At 40.7% G+C, this 22,952-nt stretch overlaps 1 protein-coding gene across 4 annotated transcripts in view; it reads right to left on the reverse strand.

Annotated features, from left to right (window-relative positions):
* OTOF (otoferlin) overlaps positions 1 to 22,952 on the reverse strand; it is a 124,400-nt gene that overhangs the window by 89,251 nt on the left and 12,197 nt on the right. For all 4 annotated transcript variants that reach the window (XM_004377587.2, XM_004377590.1, XM_004377589.1 and 1 more), the window contains exon 2: positions 14,368 to 14,426. In XM_004377587.2, coding sequence (XP_004377644.1) covers positions 14,368 to 14,426 — 59 coding nt within the window. The remainder of the gene's footprint in view (positions 1 to 14,367; positions 14,427 to 22,952) is intronic.

Raw genomic sequence — 22,952 nt, forward strand, 5'->3', positions numbered from 1 at the left:
TCCATGCCACATGCTTTTGCTCATAAGTCTTTGATTTCTGTGCCATCTCCTTGTCTCTCCACATGGACTCAGAGGCTATCCCATACGCCTAAGTTCTCGTATAGATCATCGTGTGCTGTCGAGCCTGGGTTTCTCCCTCTAGGGTATCTCTAGTATGGTGCCTGACACACATTAGGTGCTCAGAAAGTGTTCCCACATTCAGGAGCAGCAGAGACTGACTCTCCATCTGACCCTTGTTGGGCAGTGTTGGGAAGAGGAAGGACACAGTGATTAACTTTGAATGTCATGTATACCTAGGGCTCAGGTGTCCCAGGGTGCAGTTAATGGAAAGGTGAGACAGTGCCCTTGGAAGGGCATCAGGTTGCTCACTGGCTGGAGGCCTAGGCTGGTGTATCCCCTGGGGAGCCTTGGTGAGACGACACTATACCTGGCTGATTAGGAGGTACAGGCCCAGGGAAGCAGGACTGTGAGAAACTGGGCCAAGATGCCTTCATCTTCACCCAAGCATCCTCTCCCCTCTCTGGGACTGTGACTGAGAAAAAGAGGAAGGGGAAGGGAGCAGGCAGGTTGTGTAATGGGGCAAGCTGGAGGCCAAGAAAGCTAATTTAGTATGTAGCAATGGTTCCACCATCACAACAAACCCTTATTCTGTTCATCATTTTACAAAGAGACGTCATACTCAACATCAACCCCATTTCACAAGTGTGGCAACTGAAGCTGAAAGTCACATAGCCAGGAAGGGGAGAAGGCAAGAACAGACCCCTCCTTAGCTCTGGTGATTCAATTTAAATTGAGGAATTCAACTGTTCCAGGGAGGAGAGGAGACCTACAAGGGAGCAGTGACAACTTTGCCCCTGGAGTGACTGGGGGAAGGGCACAGCCTTGGGGGCTGTGGTGGTCAGTGTTACTCCTGAGCCCAGGAGAGAAGGGAGGCCCTGCTTCCTGGTGCCTCCAACTCTAGGCCTAGTGGTCACAGCCACATTATGTGGCTTGGGCCCTGGGGAGAAGGAGATGGCTGGTTTTGGGTGGCCCTTCAGCCTGGCAGTGGCTCAGCTGAATGCCAGTGGCCAGCCTCAAAGAGAGCAGTCTTCCATGAGGCCCTCCGATATACAGACAGAGCCAGACGTGAGAGGCAAAGCCCAGGCAAGAAGGAGTAAGCTATTTCTGGGAGCCACAACAGATCTGGTTTTGGCCAAGATGATGAATTAGGACTGCTGGGTCTCACCCCCAAAGTCAACCATGGAGAAGTTACTGAAGTAAGAGGAAAGTATGGAGTCCAGGAAGTAAACAAACAGATAAACGAAAGAAAGTGAGAAACCCAAGGATATGAATGACTGTTTAAGCCAATATGTGTGTGTAGGGATGGGGTGGGGGTGGGGAGGATGGAGGCTTTCTAGTTTGGAAGGGTCAGTGAGAAAACAGATTGGAGGTAAGCTTTGTAAGTTCTACTCTTACCTTTCCCTGGCATTACTTTGGGGGCAATTATTGCCCCCTTCTTTACTAATAAAATTGTGACAATAGCCTTGGTGGAGTGAAGAGTTGATAAAAATAGGTGTTGATAGTCCAGCTGCTCATATCTTCTCTCACTGAACCCCTAGATCTAGTTTATTACAAATCTAGATAAAAAATTAAACACCTATGCTCATCAAAACACTTCACCAAAAGAGTAAAAAGAGAGCTTACAGACTGGGAAAAAACTTTGGCTACAACGTATCTAACAAGGGTCTAATCACTAAAATCTATAGAATACTTCAGCACCTCAACAACAAAAAGACAAATAATCCAATTAAAAAATGGGCAAAGAATATGAACAGACACTTCACCAAAGAAGACATTCAGGCAGCTAACAGACACATGAGGAAATGCTCACTATCATTAGTCATTAGAGAAATGCAAATCAAAACTACAATGAGATACCAACATGACTGGCACTAATAAAAAAAACAGAAAATAACAAAAGTAGGAGAGGTTTCAGGGAGATTGGAACTCTTATGCACTGATGGTGGGAATGTAAAATGGTACAACCACTATGGAAAATGATATGGCACCTCCTTAAAAAGCTAGAAATAGAAATACCATTTGACCCAGCAATCCCACTCTTAGGAATATATCCTAGAGGAATAAGAGCCCTCAAACAAATAGACATATGCACACCCAAGTTCAATGCAGCATTCATTATTCACAATAGCAAACAGATGGAAATAACCTAAGTGCCCATCAACAGATGAATGGATAAATAAATTACGGTACATACACACAATGGAATACCATGCAACGATAAAGAACAATGATGAATTTGTGAAACATTTCACAACATGTATGAATCTGGAGGGCATTATGATGAATAAAATAATTCAATCACAAAAGGACAAATATTGTATGAGACCACTATTATAAAAACCCAAGAAAAAGTTTACACACAGAAAAAAGCAATGATAGTTACTAGAGAGGGCAAGGGAAATCACTAACTAGACAGTAGACAAGTGTTAACTTTGGTAAAGGGAAAGACAACACACAATATAGGGGAAATCAGCACAACTTGATCAAGGCAAAGTCATAGATACTTCCTAGATACATCCAAACACCTTGAGGGAATGAGTTCCTTGAACTGAAGGCTGGGGACTATGGTCTCAGCAGACGTCTAGGTCAGTTGGCATAACATAGTTCATAAAGAAAATGTTCTACATCCTACTTTGGTGAGTAACATCTGGGGTCTCAAAAGCTTGTGAGCAGCCATCTAAGATACATCAATGGGTCCCATCCCATTTGGAGCAAAGGAGAATGAAGAAAACCAAAGGCACAAGGAAAATAGTACAAAGACTAATGGACCACATGAACCACAGCCTCCACTAGCCTAAGCCCAGAAGTAGATGGTGCCTGGTATCACAATAGGGGTCCCAGACAAAGCAGGAGAAAAATGTAGAACAAAATTCAAATTCACAAAAAAAGACCAGGCTTACTGGTCTGACAGACTGGAGGAACTCCAGAGACTATGGCCCCTGGACACCCTGCTAACTCAGAACTGAAGCTACTCCTGAAGTCCACCTTTCAGCCAAAGATTAGACAGGCCTATAAAACAAACAATATGTGAAGAATGTGCTTCTTAGTTCAATCAAATATACGAGACCAAATGGACAACACTTGCTCCAAAGCAAAGAGGAGAAGGCAGGAAGGGACAGGAAACTGGATGATCGGACACAGGGAACCCGGGCTGGAAAGGGAGAGGGGGAGGGTGCTGAAACAATGTGGGGATTGCAACCAATGTCACAAAACAATTTGTGCATAAATTTTTGAATGAGAAACTAATTTTCTCTTTAAACTTTCACCTAAAGCACAATTTAAAAAAACAAAAACAAAAAACACCTAGCTAGACTGTCTTCTGCCAATGAAATTTCTCCAAGGTTTAAAGATGAAACCCGGACTTTAGTGGAGTCATCAACAATGTTTCTGTGATGAGTGGGACTCCCACCCTGGTGTGCACACCTGCCCTTCTCTTAAACCCCCTAGGGACTGAAACAGACTGGCCTTTGTTGCTTCCCCAATACTCATTACCAGGCAGAGTAGTGACACTAGTGGAGCTTGAACAGGGCAAAGTAAAGAGACATTTGAAGAGTGCATCTACTATAAAAGAAAGATAATACACTGAATGGTATATATCAAGAGGAGCAGGACTGTTAGAACAAATGGACCATAAAGAAATCTGTTAGCCCAATAGCAGCAAAGTATGTATTCTTTTCCAATGCACATGGAACATTCTCCAGAACAGACCACATCTTAGGCCACAAAGCAACCCTCAACAAAATCCAAAACACTGAGATAATACAAAGCATCATAGAAGTAGAAATTAATAACAGGAAGGGCAAGGGGAAAAAAAAACATGGAAACTGAATAACACCTTGCTTAAAAACCACTGGGTATTAGAAGAAGTCAAAGATGGAATCAAAAATTTTCTAGAATCAAATGAGAATGAAAACACATCATACCAAAACCTTTGGGGCACAGCAAAGGCAGGGTTCAGAGTCAATTTATAGCAATAGACACACACATCAAAAAAGAAGAAAGGGATAAAATCAAAAAGTTAGCCCTACAACTTAAACAAATAAAAAGAGAAAGGCAAAAGAAGCCCACAACCACCAGAAGAAAGGAAATAATAAAGATCGGAGCAGAAAGAAATGAAATAGAGAACAACAAAATAGAAAGAATCAACAAAACCAAAAGTGGATTCTTTGAAAGGATCAACAAAATCAACAAACCATTGGCCAAATTGACAAAAGGAAAACAGGAGAGGAAGCAAATAACCCAAATAAGAAATGAAATAAGGGATATTACAACTGACCCAACTGAAATAAAAAGGATCATAACAGAGTACTATGAAAAACTGTACTCTAACAAATTTGAAAACCTAGAGGAAATGGACAAATTTCTAGAAACACATTACCTACCTAAACTAATACAAACTAAGGTAGAAAATCTGAACAGACCCATAACAAGAGAAAAGACTGAAAAGTTAATTTAAAAAATCCCAACAAAAAAAAGCTCTGACCTAGATGGCCTCACTGGAGAGTTCTACCAAATATTCAGAGGAGAGCTCCAACTAGTACTACTCAAACTATTTCAGAACATAGAAAAGGAAGGGATACTTCTGAATTCATTCTATGAAACCAGCATAACCCTTACACCAAAACCAGGCAAAGACACCACAAAAAAATAATTATAGACCAATATCTCTCATGAATATAGATGCAAAAATTCTCAACAAAGTTCTAGCCAACAGAATTCAGCATCATATCAAAGAAATAATACACCATGACCAAGTGAGATTCATACCAGGTATGCAAGAATGATTCAACATTAGAAAATCAATCAACATAATATACCACATAAATAAAACAAAAAGAAATCATATGATCATCTCAGTTAATGCAGAAAATGCATTCGTTAAAGTCTAACACCTATTCCTGATAAAAACTCTCAATAAAATAGGAATAGAAGGAAAATTCCTCAACATAATAAAGGACATCTATACAAAACCAACAGTCAACATTGTTCTCAAAGGAGAGAGGCTGAAAATGTTCCTTCTAAGAACAGGAACAAGACAAGGATGTCCTTTATCACTTCTTCTATTTAATATTGTGTTAGAAATCCTAGCTAAGCAATAAGGCAAGAAAAAGAAATAAAGGGCATCCAAATTGGTATGGAAGAAGTAAAACTATCCCTATTAGCGGATGATATGATGCTCTACATAGAGAACCTTAAAAACTCTTCAAGAAAACTGCTGCAACTAATAAGAAAGATCCAGCAAAGTAGCAGGCTACAAGATAAATGCACAAAAATCAGTTGTATTCTTATACACTAATAAAGAGAACTATGAAAAGAAAATCAAGAAAGCAATACAAATAGCCCCTGAAAAAAAAAGAAAAAACATAGGAATAAATCTGACCAGAGATGTAAAAGATCTACACGAAGAAACTACAAAACATTACCAGAAGAAGCCGAAAGAGACCTACATAGCTTGCTCATGAATAGGAAAACTCAACATTACGAAAATGTCAATCGTACCCAAAGCAATCCACAAATATAATACAATCGAGATTCAAATACCAACAGCATTCTTTAACGAGATGGAAAAACTAATCACTAACTTTATGTGGAAAGGAAAGAGGCCCCAAATAAGTAAAGCATTTTTGAAGAAGAACAAAGTAGGAGGCCTCACACCACCTGACCTCAGAACCTACTATACAGCTACGCTAGTCAAAACAGCCTGGTACTTGTACAGCAACAGACACATTGACCAATGGAACAGAATCGAGAACTCAGATGTAAATCCATCTACCTATGGCTGCCTGATCTTTGACAAAGGCCCAAGGTCCATTAAATGGGGAAAAGACAGTCTTTTTAACAAATGATGCCCAGCATAACTGGATGTGCGTCTGTAAAAAAGTGGAACAAGACCCATACCCCACACCATACACAAAAACTGATTCAATATGGATTAAAGACCTAAATATAAAACCAAAAATTATAAAGCTCATGGAAGAAAAAATAGGGTCAACCCTAGAGGCCCTAATATGTGGCATAAATAGGATACAAACCATAACTAACTATACAAATCACCAAAAGATAAGCTTGATAATTGGAATCTTCTAAAAATTAAAGACTTATGCTCATCAAAAGACTTCACCAAAAGAGTAAAAAGAGAACCTACAGACCTGGAAAAAGTTCTTGGCTATGACATATTCAACAAAGGTCTAATCTCTAAAATCTATAGGAAAATCCTATATGAAAAGACACTTTGCCAAAGAAGACATTTGGGTGGCTAACAGACACATGAGGAAGTGCTCGTGATCACTAGCCATTAGAGAAATGAAAATCAAAACTACAATGAGATACCATCTCACCCCAACATTACTGACACTAATAAAAATAAAAATAAAAAAACAGAAAATAACAAATTTTGGAGAGGTTTCAGGGAGACTGTAACTCTTATGCACTGCTGGTGGGAATACAAAATTGTACAACCATTTTGGAAAACAATATGGTGCTTCCTTAAAAAGCTAGAAATATAAATACCATACAATCCAGCAGTCCCATTCCTAGGAATATATCCTAAAGAAATAAGAGCCCTCAAACGAATAGACATATGCACACCCATGTTCATTGCAGCATATTCACAATAGCAAAACGATGGAAACAATCTAAGTGTCCTTCAACAGATGAATGGGAAAACAAATTAAGGTATATATACACAATGGAGCCCTGGTGGCGCAGTGTTTAAGAGCTACCACAAGCTATGGCTGCTAACCAAAAGGTTGACAGTTTGAATCCACCTGTTGCTCCTTGGAAACCTTATAGGGCAGTTCTGCTCTGTCCTATAGGGTCGCTATGAGTAGGAATAGACTCCATGGCAAACGGTTTTACACACAATGGAGTAATACGCAATGATACAGAACAATGATGAATCTGCGAAAACATCTCACAACATAGATAAATCTGGAGGGCATTATGCCGAGTGAAATGAGTTAGTCACAAAAGGGCAAATATGCATGAGACTACTATTATAATAACTCATGAAAAGGTTTGCACACAGAAAGAAACAATCTATGATGGTTACGAGGGAGGGAAGGGGTGGGAAAGGAAAAACACTACTAGATAGTCGATAAGCGATAACCTTGGTGAAGGGTAAGACAGCACACAATACTGGGGAAATCAGCACAACATGACCAAGGCAAAGTCATAGAAGCTTCACAGACTCATCCAAACTCCCCAAGGGACCGAGTTGCTGGGCTGATGGCTGGGGGTCATGGTCTCTGGGGACATCTAGGTCAACTAGCATAACATAGTTTATAAAGAAAATGTTCTACATCTGACCGTGGTGAGTAGCATCTGGGGTCTTAAAAGCCTGTGAACAGCCATTTAAGATACATCTACTAGTCCCATTCCAGCTGGAGCAAAGGAGAATGAAGAAAACCAAAGACACAAGGGAAAGATTAGTCCAAAGGACTAATGGATCACAACTACCACAACCTCCACCAGACTGAGCCCAGAATAACTAGATTGTGCCTGGCTATCAACACTGCCTGCTCTGACAGGAATCACAATTAAGCATCCCAGACAGAGCAAGAGAAAAATGAAGAGCAAAATTCAAATTCACCAAAAAAAAAAAAAAAAACCAGACTTGCTGGTCTGACAGAGATTGGAGAAACCCCAAGAGTATGGCCCCTGGATAACCTTTTAACTCAGTACTGAAGTCACTTCTGAGGTTCACCCTTCAGCCAAAGCTTAGACAGGTTTATAGGGCAAATGATAACAAACATGAGGAATGTGCTTCGTAGTTCAATCATGTACATGAGACTAGTGGGCATATCAGCCCAAGAGCAAAGATGAGAAGGCAGGAAGGGACAGGAAAACTGAATGAATGGAAACAGGGAACCTGGGGTGGAGAAGGGGAGAGCATTGATACATTGCAGAGTTGGCAACCGATGTCACAAAACAATTTGTGTATTAATTGTTTAATGAGAAAATGATTTGCTCTGTAAACTTTCACCTAAAGCACAATAAAAAAAGAAACATATTAGCAATATAAAACAAGAACAAGAAATAATTCTAAAAAGAATAAATTAGTAAATTGTATGATCATTTTGAAGAACTCCCAGAGGATACATCAGGAAAAGATTCATGGACTAGAAGAGATATGGAAGCTAGAAGTAGAAATACTGACATCTAATAATAAGATTATAGAGGAAAGAACAATATAAAAACCGAATGGAAGGAATATTTGAAAAAATAATGGAAGTGGAATTTTCCAGAAGAAATGAAAGATGAAAATGCCTTAGATAAAAGATATCACAAAATGTGCAAAACAGGAAAGATAAGGAAAACCTTACTAGAAACATTATAGGAAAATTCAAGAATGTAAAGACAGAAAATTACTGTTTTTTTCCCAGAGAGAAGTAAATCACCCACAAAGATACAAGAATTAGATGGCCATCAGACTTCTCAACAGCAACACGGAATAATATTTTTGAAGTTGTGAAGGAAAAGAATTTTGAACCTAGAATTTTACATCTAGCAAAATTCTCATTCAAATTTTAAGAAATAGGGAAACTATTTTCAGATTTACAAAGCTTTAGAAGGTATGCTACACAAAGACCCCAGATAAAAACACTTTTGGAGGAAGTGCTTAGATAAGAAAGAAGCAAATCCAGGGGATAATTCAAGAGATATGAGAAGTAAATGTAATCAAAGATCTTGGTAAAAACTATTGCTGTCTTTAAAACTAAAAAAGAAACCTAGGACAAATAAAAGAAAAAGAAAAAGCATATCCATAAGGACCTAGTATTAAAAATTTAGTCTAGACAATATAAACATTAGAGGTGAGCTGAGTGGGGAGGTCAAAGGGGCATGAAAGAATATTAAAGTACTTGTCATATTAGGTGGAAACTGTAATTATTGATTGTTTAAGCTATCAGTAGGGATTCATAAACATGAGTAAGGCCAACTATCTTAAGAACAAAAGTAGAATGCATAACTTTTAAATTAACAGAAGAAAACCTGGTACGGCCAATGGAAAGCAGGAAGAAGAAAAACAGAAACAAACAAACGAAAAGTACAGTAAATGGAAAAGATAATATAAGGTGGTGGTAGAAATAAGCCTAATAATAATAGCCATTACAATAGCTATAAATGGGTTAAACCAAACAATTAAAAGACAGAGACTCTTATATTGGGTAAGAAAATAAGATCTAATATTACGTGCCATAAGGAGATACACTCAAATTAAAAAACAGAAATATTGAGAATAAACAGAAAAAGACATACCAAGAAAATAAAAGACTGGAAAAAGATAGATCAGGCAAATGAACCAAAATAAAGCTGAGGTAGCAATCTTAATACCTGAAAAAAAAAATTAAGGCAAAAAATATAAAAAAAGGACAAAGAAATAGTATATACTGATAAAAGAAAAAATAGGCAAGAAAACATAGCCTTTATAAACATATGTTGTGGTTGGTTGGTACTGTCAAGTAGATTCTGACTCATAGCAACCCCATGTGACAAAGTAGAACTGCCCCACAGGATTTCCTAGGCTGCAATCTTTATGGAAGCACATTGCCAGGTCTTTCTCCTGCAGAACCACTGAGTGGGTTTAAATCACCAACCTTTCAGTTAGCAGCCAAGTACTTAGACATCGCATCCCCAGGGCTCCTTTATAAACATATAACCCACTGCCATTGAGTCAATTCTGACTCATAGCAACCCTATAGGACAGAGTAGAATTGCCTCATAGAGTTTCCAAGGCTGCTGCATCTTTCTCCCATGGAGCGGTTGGTAGCTTTGCACCATTGACCTTTTGGTTAGCAGCTGAGCGTTTAATCACTGTGCCACCAGGGCTCCTTCATAAGCATATAAACAACTAATAATACAGCTTTAAAATACATCAAGCAATAACTTATGGAACTGCAGGGATAAAATATATAAATCAACAATTACAGCTGGAGATTTTATTACAACCGTTTCTGAAACTGGTAGACCAAGCAGAGGAAGAAAAAAGCAGAAGAATTGAATAATATAATTAGTAAGTTTAGGCTACTATGCATATATATATATGTATAACTCTACACTGAACATACTCCTTTTAAGCACAGAGGGAGCATTTATGACCACAAATTAGGCCATAATAGAAGCCTCAAAAAATTCCAAAGTATCTATATCATACAGACTATATTATATGGTCATAATGCAGAGAAATTAGAAATAAATAAAAGAATAAGGAGAGCAAAAAAATCACAGGTGTTTGGAAACTAAATAACATGTTACTATATAACTCTTGGGTTTAAAAGAAAATCATAAAGGAATTTTAAGAAATAGAACTGACTAATAAGAAAACAATACACATAAAATTTTGTAGAACACAGTTAATGCTGTATGTTGAGTAAAATTTATAGCTTTAAATACATTTACTAAGAAACAAGAAAGGTTAAAAGTAACAGGCTTGACGCTCAGGAAGTGGAAAAAAGAACCACAGAGCAAACTAAAAACAACAACAACAATCCAGAAAGAAGGGAAATAATTAAGAAAAGGGCAGAAATCAATGAAATGGAGAACAAAAATAGAATAACAGTTAACAACAAAAACGGCAGATTAGTGAAGCTAAAAGTTGGTTCTTTGTAAATATTAATAAGAGAAATAGATCTTTGACAAGATCCACCAAGAAACATAGAAGATACAAATAAATGATATATGGAATGAGAAGGAAGAAATAACTATAAGTAAAATAAAGATTTAAAAATAATTTTAAAATATTATGATCAAATATGTGCTAATAAATTTAAAAAATGTAAAACCTCCTAGAAAAATATAAAAATCCAAAACTGGTGCAAGAAGACATCAAGAAATTGAAATGGGAACCAAAAACCTCCCATCCCAAAAATGTCTAGACTTAGATGTTTTTACATTTGATTTTTCCAAAATGTCAAGGAAGAGTAGATTTTATCTTATGCATGTTATTCTAGAAAATTTCAGGCCAGAAAATTTTATGAACATAGCTGCAAAAATCCTAAATAAAAAATCTGCCAATTGAATCTAAGAGTGTATTAAGAAATAATACATTATGAAATATTCTAAAGGAGTAAAATTTTGATCATTGCAGTCAATGCAGAAAAAGATTTTTGAAAGCTCAACAACTTTCGTAAACAAGTAAGAAAAAGCTGAATAGTAAAATACTACTACAACCATTGTATTTAGGGGCAGAACTTTAGATGCATTTGTTTCCTTTAAGATCAGGAGCACAAAAAGAATAAGGATTGGAAATGAAGAGATAAACACTTCTTTTTGTAGATAATATAGTCATATATACAAGAAACACAGAATCAATACACAAACTATTAAAACTGGTAAGAGAGCTCAGCAAGGTCGCCAGATTAAAAAATGGACTTAAAAAATTGAAAGCATATCTGTATGCCAGCAATACTCAACTAAAAAGTATAAAAGTAAGATAGCATCCACAAGAACCTCAAAACCATAAAATATCTAGGAAATAATCATAGATACATAAGACTTCTGTGTATATAACTTTAAAATTCTCATAAAGGATGTGGTAGCTCATCTGAACAGATGATTTAATATTATAAGAAATTGACATCTCCCTAAGTTAATTTTTTAATTCAATGCAATTGCAATCAATTCCAGTTGGTTTTTTGAAGAACTTGATAAACTTACTTTAAAACTTACATGGAAGAATAAAGGTCCACAAATAGTTAGGTCAAATTTTAAAATGAGGAGTAAAGAAAGAGGACTTGCCTCACCAGATATTAAGACATACAAAAAGCCATATTAATTAAAGCAATGTGGCAAGGTTCAAGAATAGACAAATAGGCTACTGGAATAGAATAGAGGGCTCAGACACAGATCTTAGCATACAATAAATGGAGAAAAGACGATTGCTTAGTAAGTTGATGCCAGGAGAAGTGGCCCCTTATATGGAGAAAAAGAAAACTGGACCCCACCCCTATTAGAAACCATATACAATGTACAAGGTATAACAATAAAAATAGAAAATGTAGGAGAATATATTTGTGACCTAGGGGAGGGGAAGGACTTCTTAACACAACTTGAAAACACAAACCATATGGCAAAAGTTTGACAAATTTAATTACATCGAGATTAAAGATTTTTAGCCAATGAAGGATACCATGAACAAAGGTAATAGATAGATGATGGACTGGAAGATGGTAGTTTCAATATTTAAAATCAGTGAGGGGTTAATATCTAAAATATACAAAGAACTCTTGCAAATCAATAAGAAAGAGATAGCCACCCCAATATGGGAAAAGGGCAGAGAATGTAGACGGGCAATTTACAACTTAAAACTTAAAAAAGCTACAGGCACATTAAGAGATGCTCAAACCCGTTAGTAATCAGAGAAATGTAAATTAAAACAGCAGTAGTATATCACCACTGTTGTGTGCCATTGAGTCAATTCCAACTCATAGTGACCCTATAGGACAGAGTAGAACTGCCGTATAGGGTTTCTTAGGCTGTATTTCTTCGTCTAGATTACAGTTTAGGAAAACTATGGGGCAGTTCTACTCTGTCCTTTAGGGTCACTATGAGTTTAAATTGACTCGATGGCATACAACAACAACTATCTTTACAGGAGTGGATCTCCAGGTCTTTTCTCCTGCAGAGCAGCTGGTGGGTTCGAACCACAGACCTCTGGGTATGCAGCTGAGCGCTTAACAGTTGCACCACCAGGGGTCCTTATATCTCCATTAGACTGGTAAATCAGAAAGCTGAATAGCACCAGGTGTACATGAGCAGGTGGGCAGCAGGAGTCCTCTTGCACTGCTGGTGGTGGTACAGCTCTGGCAGTGCTGGTTAAACAAAGTATATGCAAACCCTATGAGCCAGCAATTCCAGATCCTGGTGTATATCCCAGAGAAATCTCACGCAGGTCCAAAGAGACATGCATAAGAATATTCATTGCATTTTTGGTGGTGCAGAGTTGGAGGCAAGCTGGATGTCCCTTACTAGGGGAGTAGATGAAATGTGTAGGGTGATCAACTCATCCTGGTTTGCCTGGGACTTTCCTGCTTTTAGCACTGCAAATCCACATCCCAGGAACCCCTCAGTCCCAGGCGAATCAGGATGATTGATCACTCTAATATGTGCTGATGCACCCCATGGAGTACTGTGCAGCACACAGAAGCAGCAGTATAGCAACATGGATAGAACTTAGAAACAGTGCTCAGTGAAAAATAGTAGGAGATGAAATATGTAACAGAGCACTGTTTACCTAAAATACAGCCAGAATGCTCCTTAGAAGAGAGGATGGCAAGACTTCGTCTCACGTACTTTGGACATGTCATCAGGAGGGACCAGTGCCTGGAGAAGGACATCATGCTTGGTAAAGTAAAGGGTCAGCAAAAAAGAGGAAGGCTTTCAACAAGATGGACTGACACAGTGGCTGCAACAATGGGCTCAAACATAGCAATGATAGAAGGATAGCACAGGACCGGGCAGTGGTTAGTTCTGTTGTACATAGGCACCTAACAACATTTATGTAAACAAAAACTATATACTCACAAGACAACAATACAAATTTTTCAAGAACACATAGGAAACCAAAAGTTACACACTGAGCACGTTAGAATGGTTGTATATGGAGAGAAACAGTATGGCGACAAAAGAGAATAAATAAAACCATACATAAAAATAAGAGTGAGGTCTTATAGGGATCAATGGGATAAAGTGCCATAAACTGAGGTATATGATTTACTCAACCCTCTGAGTAAAAAGAAAATAAAAACTTGCTGGGGAGATACTCTGTGTGTGTGTGTCCCAGGGTCTCCATGTCAGGGAGCCCCTAGTGGCTGGGATGGGAGAGATACCCCAATGGCCCTTACAGAAAAAGGGGTGAGGTCTGTGTGGTGTGAGCCTGGCATTGTTTGAAGCCTAGGTGGGTCTAGCCTGGGTCCTCCAGAAGTGCCCCCAGAAACCCAGGGGAGGGAACCTCCTCCTCTAGCCCTGTTGGGCCCTTGGCTTGTGGCCCACTTTCAGACTTACAGCACCATGGGCCCTCTCTTCAGAGAGAATGGACAGGTCCAAATAGGGCAATAGGCTGTCGAGTTGGGCATGGACTGCCATTCTCTGTCATTTGCTCTGTATTGGCCTCTGCTGGGCAGAGGCTTCCCAGTACCCTTCCACCACCACCTGCTCCCAGCAAGCAAAGGAGAGACAGGAACTGTGAGCAAGCCCGTCCCCAGGGCTGGGGTTAGTGCATGCCTTCAAGGATCAGGGAGGCGTGCTAGTTCTCCTCCGGGCTCAGGGCTGAAGAAGAGGAATCTTGGGCTGCGCCAGAGGACATCCTACCTCATCGAAGTCAGCCACATCCTCACAGTTCTCCAGGACACGAGAGTAGAAGGATTGCCCTGTGTGGGGGGAAAGAAGACATTTTAGTCAGCCCTCTGTAGACAACAAGCTTGGGGCCAGGAGTCAGACTTCCTCTATGTGGTAGCTGCCATTACAGCACATGGACTAGATAATACTTGTTTTTAAGCATGGAACCTCGCATCTTCCGTAGCACTCTTCCAGATGAGGCAAGTTCCCTGGTAAAGCCTTATTCTGATCCTTTCAGCAGCGTCATGAAGTAGGCAGGTCAAAGGCCATGAGCTCCATTTTACTGGAGAGGGCACAAGACTGCGGAGAGGCAGACCTGGGACTAAAACCAGGTCTCTCTTCTCTACCATGCTGCTTCCCCAGTGGCTTTCTTGCCTTGTCTTGCAGCCTCCCCAGCTCTGCCAGCTTGCCTGCCCCTGCTACCCTGAGCAGAAGCCTGGGCCAGAGGCAAGTGAAGGCCTTGCCCGCTGGGAGGAGGTCCCGGTCCCCTTCTGCGAACATGTCTGCAGGCACATCCAGGGGCTCCTGCCCAAACCAGGCCTGGGACCACCACTCAAGTTCCAGCATTTCTTCCCCCATAAACTGAGGGCCTTCACCTTTCTCCACACCCATCTTTGAGTGTTTTTTATCAGCCTTGTTGTTGTTGTTGTTAGGTGCTGTTGAGATGATTTTGACTCATAGCATCCCCAGATGACAGAGTAGAACTGCCCCATACAGTTTTCTAGGCTGGTGGTGCAGTGGTTAAAGCGCTCGGCTACTAACCAAAAGGTCAGCAGTTCGAACCCACCAGCCACTCTATGGGAGAAAGATGTGACAGTCTATAAAGATTTACAACCTTGGAAATCCTGTGGGGTAGTTCTACTTGGTCCTATAGGATTGCTGTGAGCTGGAATCAACTTGACAGCAGTGGGTTTGGTTTTTTGGTTTAATCTTTACGGGAGTAGATAGCCAGGCCTTTCTCCCACGGAGCCTCTGGGTGGGTTCAACAGCCAACAGCGCTTAACCATTACTGCCCCCAGGGCTCCTTAGCAGAGAGGAAAGTCTCAGGCCATTTCTCCCCTTTACCCTACTGCCTGGCCCCTGCTTTCCCCGCTGGCACAGGTAACAGAGAGCTTGTGGTATGGACACACATTGTCCCAGAACTGCCCCCACCCCATCTTCACATACCACCCAACAGGGCACGTGCACAAAGCATAGCTAAGGTAAAGCTGCCCTCTTTCCCGGGCCTGTCCAGCCAGATCTGGCCTAGGTACTGGAAGAACACAGAAGGTCTGTGGTTATCAGGAGAGTGTTGAGGGCAGGTTGAGGGGGAGGGGGTGGGCAATGCCTGGATAATACTGGCTTAGTTCAGTTCCCTTTCAGTAACACTCCTTGGAGTCTACCATGTCCCAGGCCTTTTCCTGGGGACTCGGGATACAGGGGTGGACAAAATGCACAGGCTCCTGGCCCTCAGGGAGCTGACTGTCTAGCAGGCAAGGGCAGGGAACTGGAACAGATCACCAGTTCAATACCATACAATACGTACCCAAGATATGATTTTGCATGAGAGACAGAAGTGGTAGAGAAGGCAGAGAAGTGCTGTCTTGGGGGCATGGGGCATGTGGGAAGAGGTTGTAATTTGTATGAGGGGAAACCCAGAGATAGGATGGATTTTTTGAAAAATGATTATTATTTAGGATTAATTTCTTATCCTCTGTCAAATCTATACCCCCTAAAAAAGGTGAAAAATAGCATGTGTACTAGGATCCCGTTTATAAAAATAAAACAAAACCCAATTATCTGCATATATTTTGCATGTAAATAGACAAACATCTCAAACAATTACAAGCCCTGGTGGAGCAGTGGTTAAGAACTCAGCTGCTAATCGAAAGGTCATTGATTCAAACCCACCAGCTGCTCTGTGGCAGAAAGATGTGGCAGTCTGCTTCCGTAAAGATTTACAGTCTTGGAAACCCTTTGAGGCAGCTCTACTCAGTCCTACAGGGTTGCTATGAGTTGGAATCAACTCAACTGCAACAGGTAAGTAAAGTAAGGGCCATTTCAAGGTTGAACTCTGTCCCATTCTGGGGGTTAGTTTGTGTTGTCACTGATGGGCAGGGCTGGCGATGCAGCCTAGGACATAGCATGGGGGGAGCACGCTGTGGTCTCCTCTCCACAGAAACCCTCGGAGACCCCCATAACTGTAGCGAAGGTCAAGCGGGATTGGAGGGAAACCCCTCTGCGCCCTCCACTGAGATGGGACCACGGGTGGGTGAGGAGGGGGCTCAGCAAAGCAGGCTTGTCCTGCCTGGAAACCGACTTCCCTCTTCTGGCCTCAGGTGCCTCGTCTGTATAATAAGAGGGTTAGTACAGAGGTCTCGGGAGTCCCTGAGTGATGCAGAGGCACCTCGGAAGAAAGGCCTGGTCATCTGCTTTGAAAAATTAGCCACTGAAAACCCTATGGAGCAATTCTATTCTGACACACATGGGATCTCCATGAGTCGGAGCTGACTCAACGGCAACTGGTTTACAGAGGTCTCTAGGGCTTGTTGTTGTTTTTTGTGACTCAGGAGCTAGTCCCAGTTCAGTACAGGGGAGATGATACCTGAGATTTGAGCTTCTTGTAATTGTTCCTACAGGTAACACACAATATACACTGAGAATCAGACAGAGCCTATTCGTGCAGTAGGGCTTCCCCGAGGACCTGCACCTCTGAGCAATCAAATGTTTTTTCATCCTAGAAGATCTTAACAAGCCTCAGACAGAGCTGTGCTCAAGTGTCTCCCAGAATGAAAAACTGAACAACCCAGCCAGGGAGAAAGGCAGGGAGGGTCCTCCAAGATAGTGTCAGGGTTTGAACATGCATGAAGCCACTGAGACTCACACCCTCCCTTGCTTGCATAGTGCCCATGGCCTTGTTGGAGAGGACATAAAATACAGTGACATTAGCCACTTCAGGATTTATAAATCAGGGCTCTGTTTCAAAATGCAGTAAAACCCATTGGCTTGGACCCTGGGGATTTAGACTTGGTGAAAATTCTCAACTTACCTTCAGTTAGATATTAAAAAATAAAAGGTGGGGACTTTGCTGAAACAAATTAATCATACAAAATCAGTGCAAAGACCAACTCATTTACAATGCAGTGTCCTTTAAACAAACCCAAACCCATTGCTGTTGAGTCGATTCCGACTCACAGCAATCCTATCGCCTCATAGGGTTTCCAAGGCTGTAAATCTTTACCGAAGCAGGCTGCCACATCTTTCTCCCATGGAGTGGCTGGTGGGTTCAAACTGCTGACCTTTTGGTTAGCAGCTGAGCACTTTAACCACTGTGACACCCGGGCTCTTGAAGTGTTCTTAAGCATTGTTTAAAAGCCACTTTTTAGGAGGGTTACGTACAAGCAGTCACAGGGGTCATTCAAATGGTCCTTTTCTGTTCGTCAGAACAGGGCCAGGGGACCTCCATCACCTATTCCAAGTTATCAGTGGAGATTACTAACCCTGCATCTTGTTTCAAGTTCATTTCCAGTTAACATCTGCTACACTCAACACAGTCTTGTTGACATTTCAGCTTCATTTTAAATAGCTTTCAGACAAAACCATTTAAAATCCCAGTATTCGGTCACCTTTCTTGCCACAGGGAAGATTGAGAATAAAGCCGAAGAGCAAGAATATAGCCTCTTCCCTGCTGTGGAGCGGCTCCTGTGGATGGAGCAAGAGGAGGTTAGGCAGGGAAATTGGTCAACTTCTGCCTTCTTTCTGAGGCAGCTGCTCACGGGAGAGCTGAGCTGTTTGGCTTGAAACAAACATTTTGCTGAGTCAATAAATGGAGTTTGCGTAGCAGAGTCTATGCTTACTACGGTAATAAGTGCCATAGCGTCAGATATACTCGTAGCCAATTGGAGGGGCTCTGGAGTCCAAAGCTTAATATAAGTAACTCATAAGCCATTTGCCATTTTAAAATATCCACACTGCAGCTATCCTCCTTAGTAAAGTAGAGAGTCAGTGAAAAAGAAGGAGACCCTCAGTGATATGGACTGACACAGTGGATACAACAATGGGCTCAAATACAGTAATGATTGTAAGGATGGTGTAAGATTGGGCAACGTTTTGTTCTGTTATACATAGGGTCGCTATGAGTCAGAGTGGACTCAACAGCATCTAGTAACAACAACATCTACCCTCCTAAATGAAGGTGAGCTCCGAGGCTTGTTTCATATGTGGGACGTGATTTAGGGGTACAAAATAGCTCCCATTTCCAGACAGTTTACCCTGCGAGAGCTAGACCTTTGAAAAAAAGCAAGCACGTAGGAACTCTGCTGTTAGCCAATGGACGTTCATTGATTTCCACCTGCTACTAGAGAGTCTTTCACTGCTGCCATCTGCCAGCACTGCCATTAGACCCTGGTGGCAGATAGAAGAGGGTGGTATAAAGATAATTTGAATCTTGATGCTGCCCTTAAGAATCTTATTACCGTACAAAGACAGGGAATAGTCAGACATGTAAAAAACTGTTACATAAGGTAGGATTCTGTCATGGTATGTGACAAGTACAAATAAAATGAGAGCACAGGAAAAGGACTCTCAACTTAATGAATCAAGGAAGGTTTTGTAGAGGCACAAGTATTTACACTGGAAGGACAGGTTGAATCCAGCTATTCAGAGAGACTGGGCAGAAAGGAGAGAGAAGGGAAGTCAGGCAGAGAGAACCATGTGAGCAAACGTTTGGAAGTGCAGAGCTGAGAATGGAGCCCTGAAAGAGCTGGACTCCAACAGGAGGGCTTTGATAGGGAAGGGATCAGCTCATCAAAGGCAGGCCTGAGTGGAAGCCTGGGATCCTGAGAGGCCCTGGGTGGGGTAGTGGGGCCTCTAAAGGAGAAGGTCCTGAGGACAGGCTGTAGGGACGCCATGGTTTTGCACAGGACCCAGCCTTCTGGCTGGAATCCCAGCACTATCCACCATTACTGTTGTCCCTGTGTGAGCTGAGAAACAGAGCAAGACACTCTTTGCTTGTGATTCAGACTCGTCCCTGTTATTCCCTTGCATTATTTTAAATCAGCAAAGCCTCATTGCATGCACTGGGAAGAACTGTACAGGAGGAGGCTCAGCAAGCACTGCTCCCCTCCCGCAATGCTGTGCATGTCTCAGGCATCTGCGGTCCTTCCATTCCTTTCCAGCTCTGGGAGTGGAGGCCCTGCTGGGTTGTCATTCTCCCCAGTTCAGATCAGCCTGTTCCTTTCTGAAGGCCAAGTACTCCCACAGAGCCCCAGGAAACAGGGTCAGCATCCCTGAGGACAGGAAAAAAGCCAGGCCTAGTCAGGTTTGGGGTCTGGCTCTGACTCTTACGGTCTGGAAGGCTTGGAGTTGGCTATTCACCCCCTTGGGGTCTTGGAATCATCATCTGTAAAAGAACACCCATTGCCATTGAGTCAATTCAGACTCATAATGACCCTATAGGACAGGGTAGAACTGCCCCATGTGTTGCCAAGGCTGTAATCTTTACAGAAGCTGATTACCACATCTTTCTCCCCTGCAATGGCTGGTGGGTTTGAACTGCTGACCTTTAGGTTAGCAGCTGAGTGCTTAACCACTGCACCACCAGGGCTCCTTTCTGTAAATGAGTGGGAAGGCAATTATTCTGGCCCAGCTGGCATCTCAAGAGACCGTGTTTTTGTGGAAGCCCATGTAAAGTATCAAGTTCTTTACAAGCAAAAGGTGGCATAGTAAAGTGGCTAAGACTCTAGGGCCAGAGAGCCTGGGTTCAAATCTCAGCTCTACCACTTGTCACTCATGTACCCTTGAAGAAGTTGTTTGACTTCTCTGTGCCTTAGTTCTGCATCCATAGAATAGAAGAAATGATAGTACTTAGAACAACACCTGATGCATAGTTCATTACTTAATAAGAAATAGCTATTGGCATTCTACTAAAGATTCCTGTTTTTCCTTTAGGACTTTAAGTTATGTGTTGAATATAAAAATGGTCTCCTCTATAATGAATCACATTCTTTAGCTTATTTTTAGTAGCATATGATCAGAAACCTATTTTCTTCTCATCTTATGTAATATCTCCCAAGTTTTAGGTGTAATTATCTCTTTTTTTAACTGAGGTAAAATTTACATTCACAGATCTTAAGTGTACAATTCAATGAGTTTCCATAAATGCTTATACCTGTATAATCACCACACAATCACGATAAAGAACATTTAATTCCTTATGAGAATGGGAACAAGACAAGGATGCCCTTTATCACCACTCCACTCCTATTTAACATATTTCTGGAAATCCTAGCTAGATCAGTAAGGCAAGAAAAAGAAAGAAAGGGCATCCCAATTTGAAAGGAAGAAGTAAAACTATCCCTATTTGCAGATGATATGATCCTATACATACAGAACCCCAAAGATTCCACAAGAAAACTACTGGAACTAATAGAAAGATTCATCAGAGTAGCAGGATACAAGATCAACATACAAAAATAAGTTGGATTCCTATATACCAACAAAGAGAACATTGAAAAGGAAATCAGGAAAACAATACCGTTTATAATAGCCCCTAAAAAGATAAAATACTTAGAAATACATCTAACCTGGGACGTAAAAGACCTATACAAAGAAAACTACAAAACACTATTGCAAGAAACCAAGAGACCTACATAAATGGAGAAACATTCCATGCTTACGGATAGGAAGACTCAATATTGTGAAAATGTCAATCCTACCCAAAGCGGTCTACAGATATAATGTAATCCCAATCCAAATACCAACAGCATTCTTTAATGAGATGGGAAAACTAATCACCAACTTCATATGGAAAGGAAGGAGGGCCAGGATAAGCAAAGCATTATTGGAGAAAAAGAACAAAGTAGGAGGCCTCACACTACCTGATCTCAGAACCTACCATACAGCCACAGTAGTCAAAACAGCCTGATACTTGTACAATGACAGACACATAGACTAATTGAACAGAATCGAGAACCCAGATGTAAATCCATCGTCCTACGGTAAGCTGATCTTTGACAAAGGACTGAAGTTCATTAAATGGGGAAAAGGCAGACAGTCTTTTTAACAAATGGTGCTTGCAACACTGAATGTCCATCTGTAAAAAAATGAAACAGGATCCATACCTCACACCATACACAAAAACTACTCAAAATGAATTAAAGACCTAAATATAACACCTAAAACTATAAAGATCATGGCAGAAAAAATAGGGAAAACGCTAGCGGCCCTATTACATGCATAAATACGGTACAAATGATAACGAACAATACATGAATGCATTAGATAAACGACATAACTGGGAGATCCTAAAAATTAAACACTTATGCTTATTCACCAAAAGAGTAAAAAGAGAACCTACAGACTGGGAAAAAAATTTTGGCTGCAACATATCCAACAAGGGTCTAATCTCTAAAATCTATAGAATACTTCAACACCTCAACAATAAAAAGACAAATAATCCAATTAAAAAATGGACAAGGATATGAGCAGACACTTCACCAAAGAAGACATTCAGGTGGCTGACAGATACACGAGCAAATGCTTGCAATCATTAACCATTAGAGAAATGCAAATCAAAACTACAATGAGACACCATTTCACCCCAACATTACTGACACTAATAAAAAAAAACAGAAAATAACAAAAGTAGGAGAGGTTTCAGGGAGATTGGAACTCTTATGCACTGCTGGTGGAAATGTAAAATGGTACCACCACTATGGAAAATGGCATAGCGCCTTCTTAAAAAGCTAGAAATACCATACTATCCAGCAATCCTACTCCTACGAATATATCTTAGAGGAATAAGAGTTCTTACATGAATAGACATATGCATACCCATGTTCATTGCAGCATTCCTTATTCACAATAGCTAAAAGGTGGAATCAACCTAAGTGAATGGATGAATGGATCAACAGATGAATGGATAAACAAATTATGGTACATACACACAATGAAATACTATGCAGTGATAAAGAACAATGATGAATTCGTGAAACATCTTACAACATGGATGATCTGGAAGGCATTATGCTGAATGAAATAAGTCAATCACAAAAGGACAAATATTGTATGAGACCATTATTATAAATACCCAAGAAAAGGTTTACACACACATGTACACACATACACACACACAATCTTTGATGGCTATGAGGGAGGGGAGGAGTGGGGAGGGGAAATCACTAACTAGATAGTAGACAAAAGTTAACTTTAGTGAAGGGAAAGACAACACAATGATATAGGGGAAGTCAGCACAACCTGACGAAAGCAAAGCCATAGAAGCTTCCTAGACACATCCAAACACCTTGAGGGACCTAGTTACTGGGGCTGAGTGCTGGGGACCATGGTCTTGGGGGACATCTAGGTCAATTGGCATAACACAGTTCATAAAGAAAATGTCCTACATCCTACTTTGGTGAGTAGTGTCCGGGGTCTTAAAAGGTTGGGAATGACCAACTAAGATACATCTATTGGTCCCATCACGTTCAGAGCAAAGGAGAATGAAGAAAACCAAAGACACAAGGAAAATAGTAGTCCAAAGGGCTAATGGCACATGAACAACAGCCTCCACTAGCCTAAGC

This window comes from Trichechus manatus, unplaced genomic scaffold (genome assembly GCF_000243295.1).
Source record: "Trichechus manatus latirostris isolate Lorelei unplaced genomic scaffold, TriManLat1.0 scaffold00052, whole genome shotgun sequence".
Classification (NCBI taxonomy): Eukaryota; Metazoa; Chordata; class Mammalia; order Sirenia; family Trichechidae; genus Trichechus; species Trichechus manatus.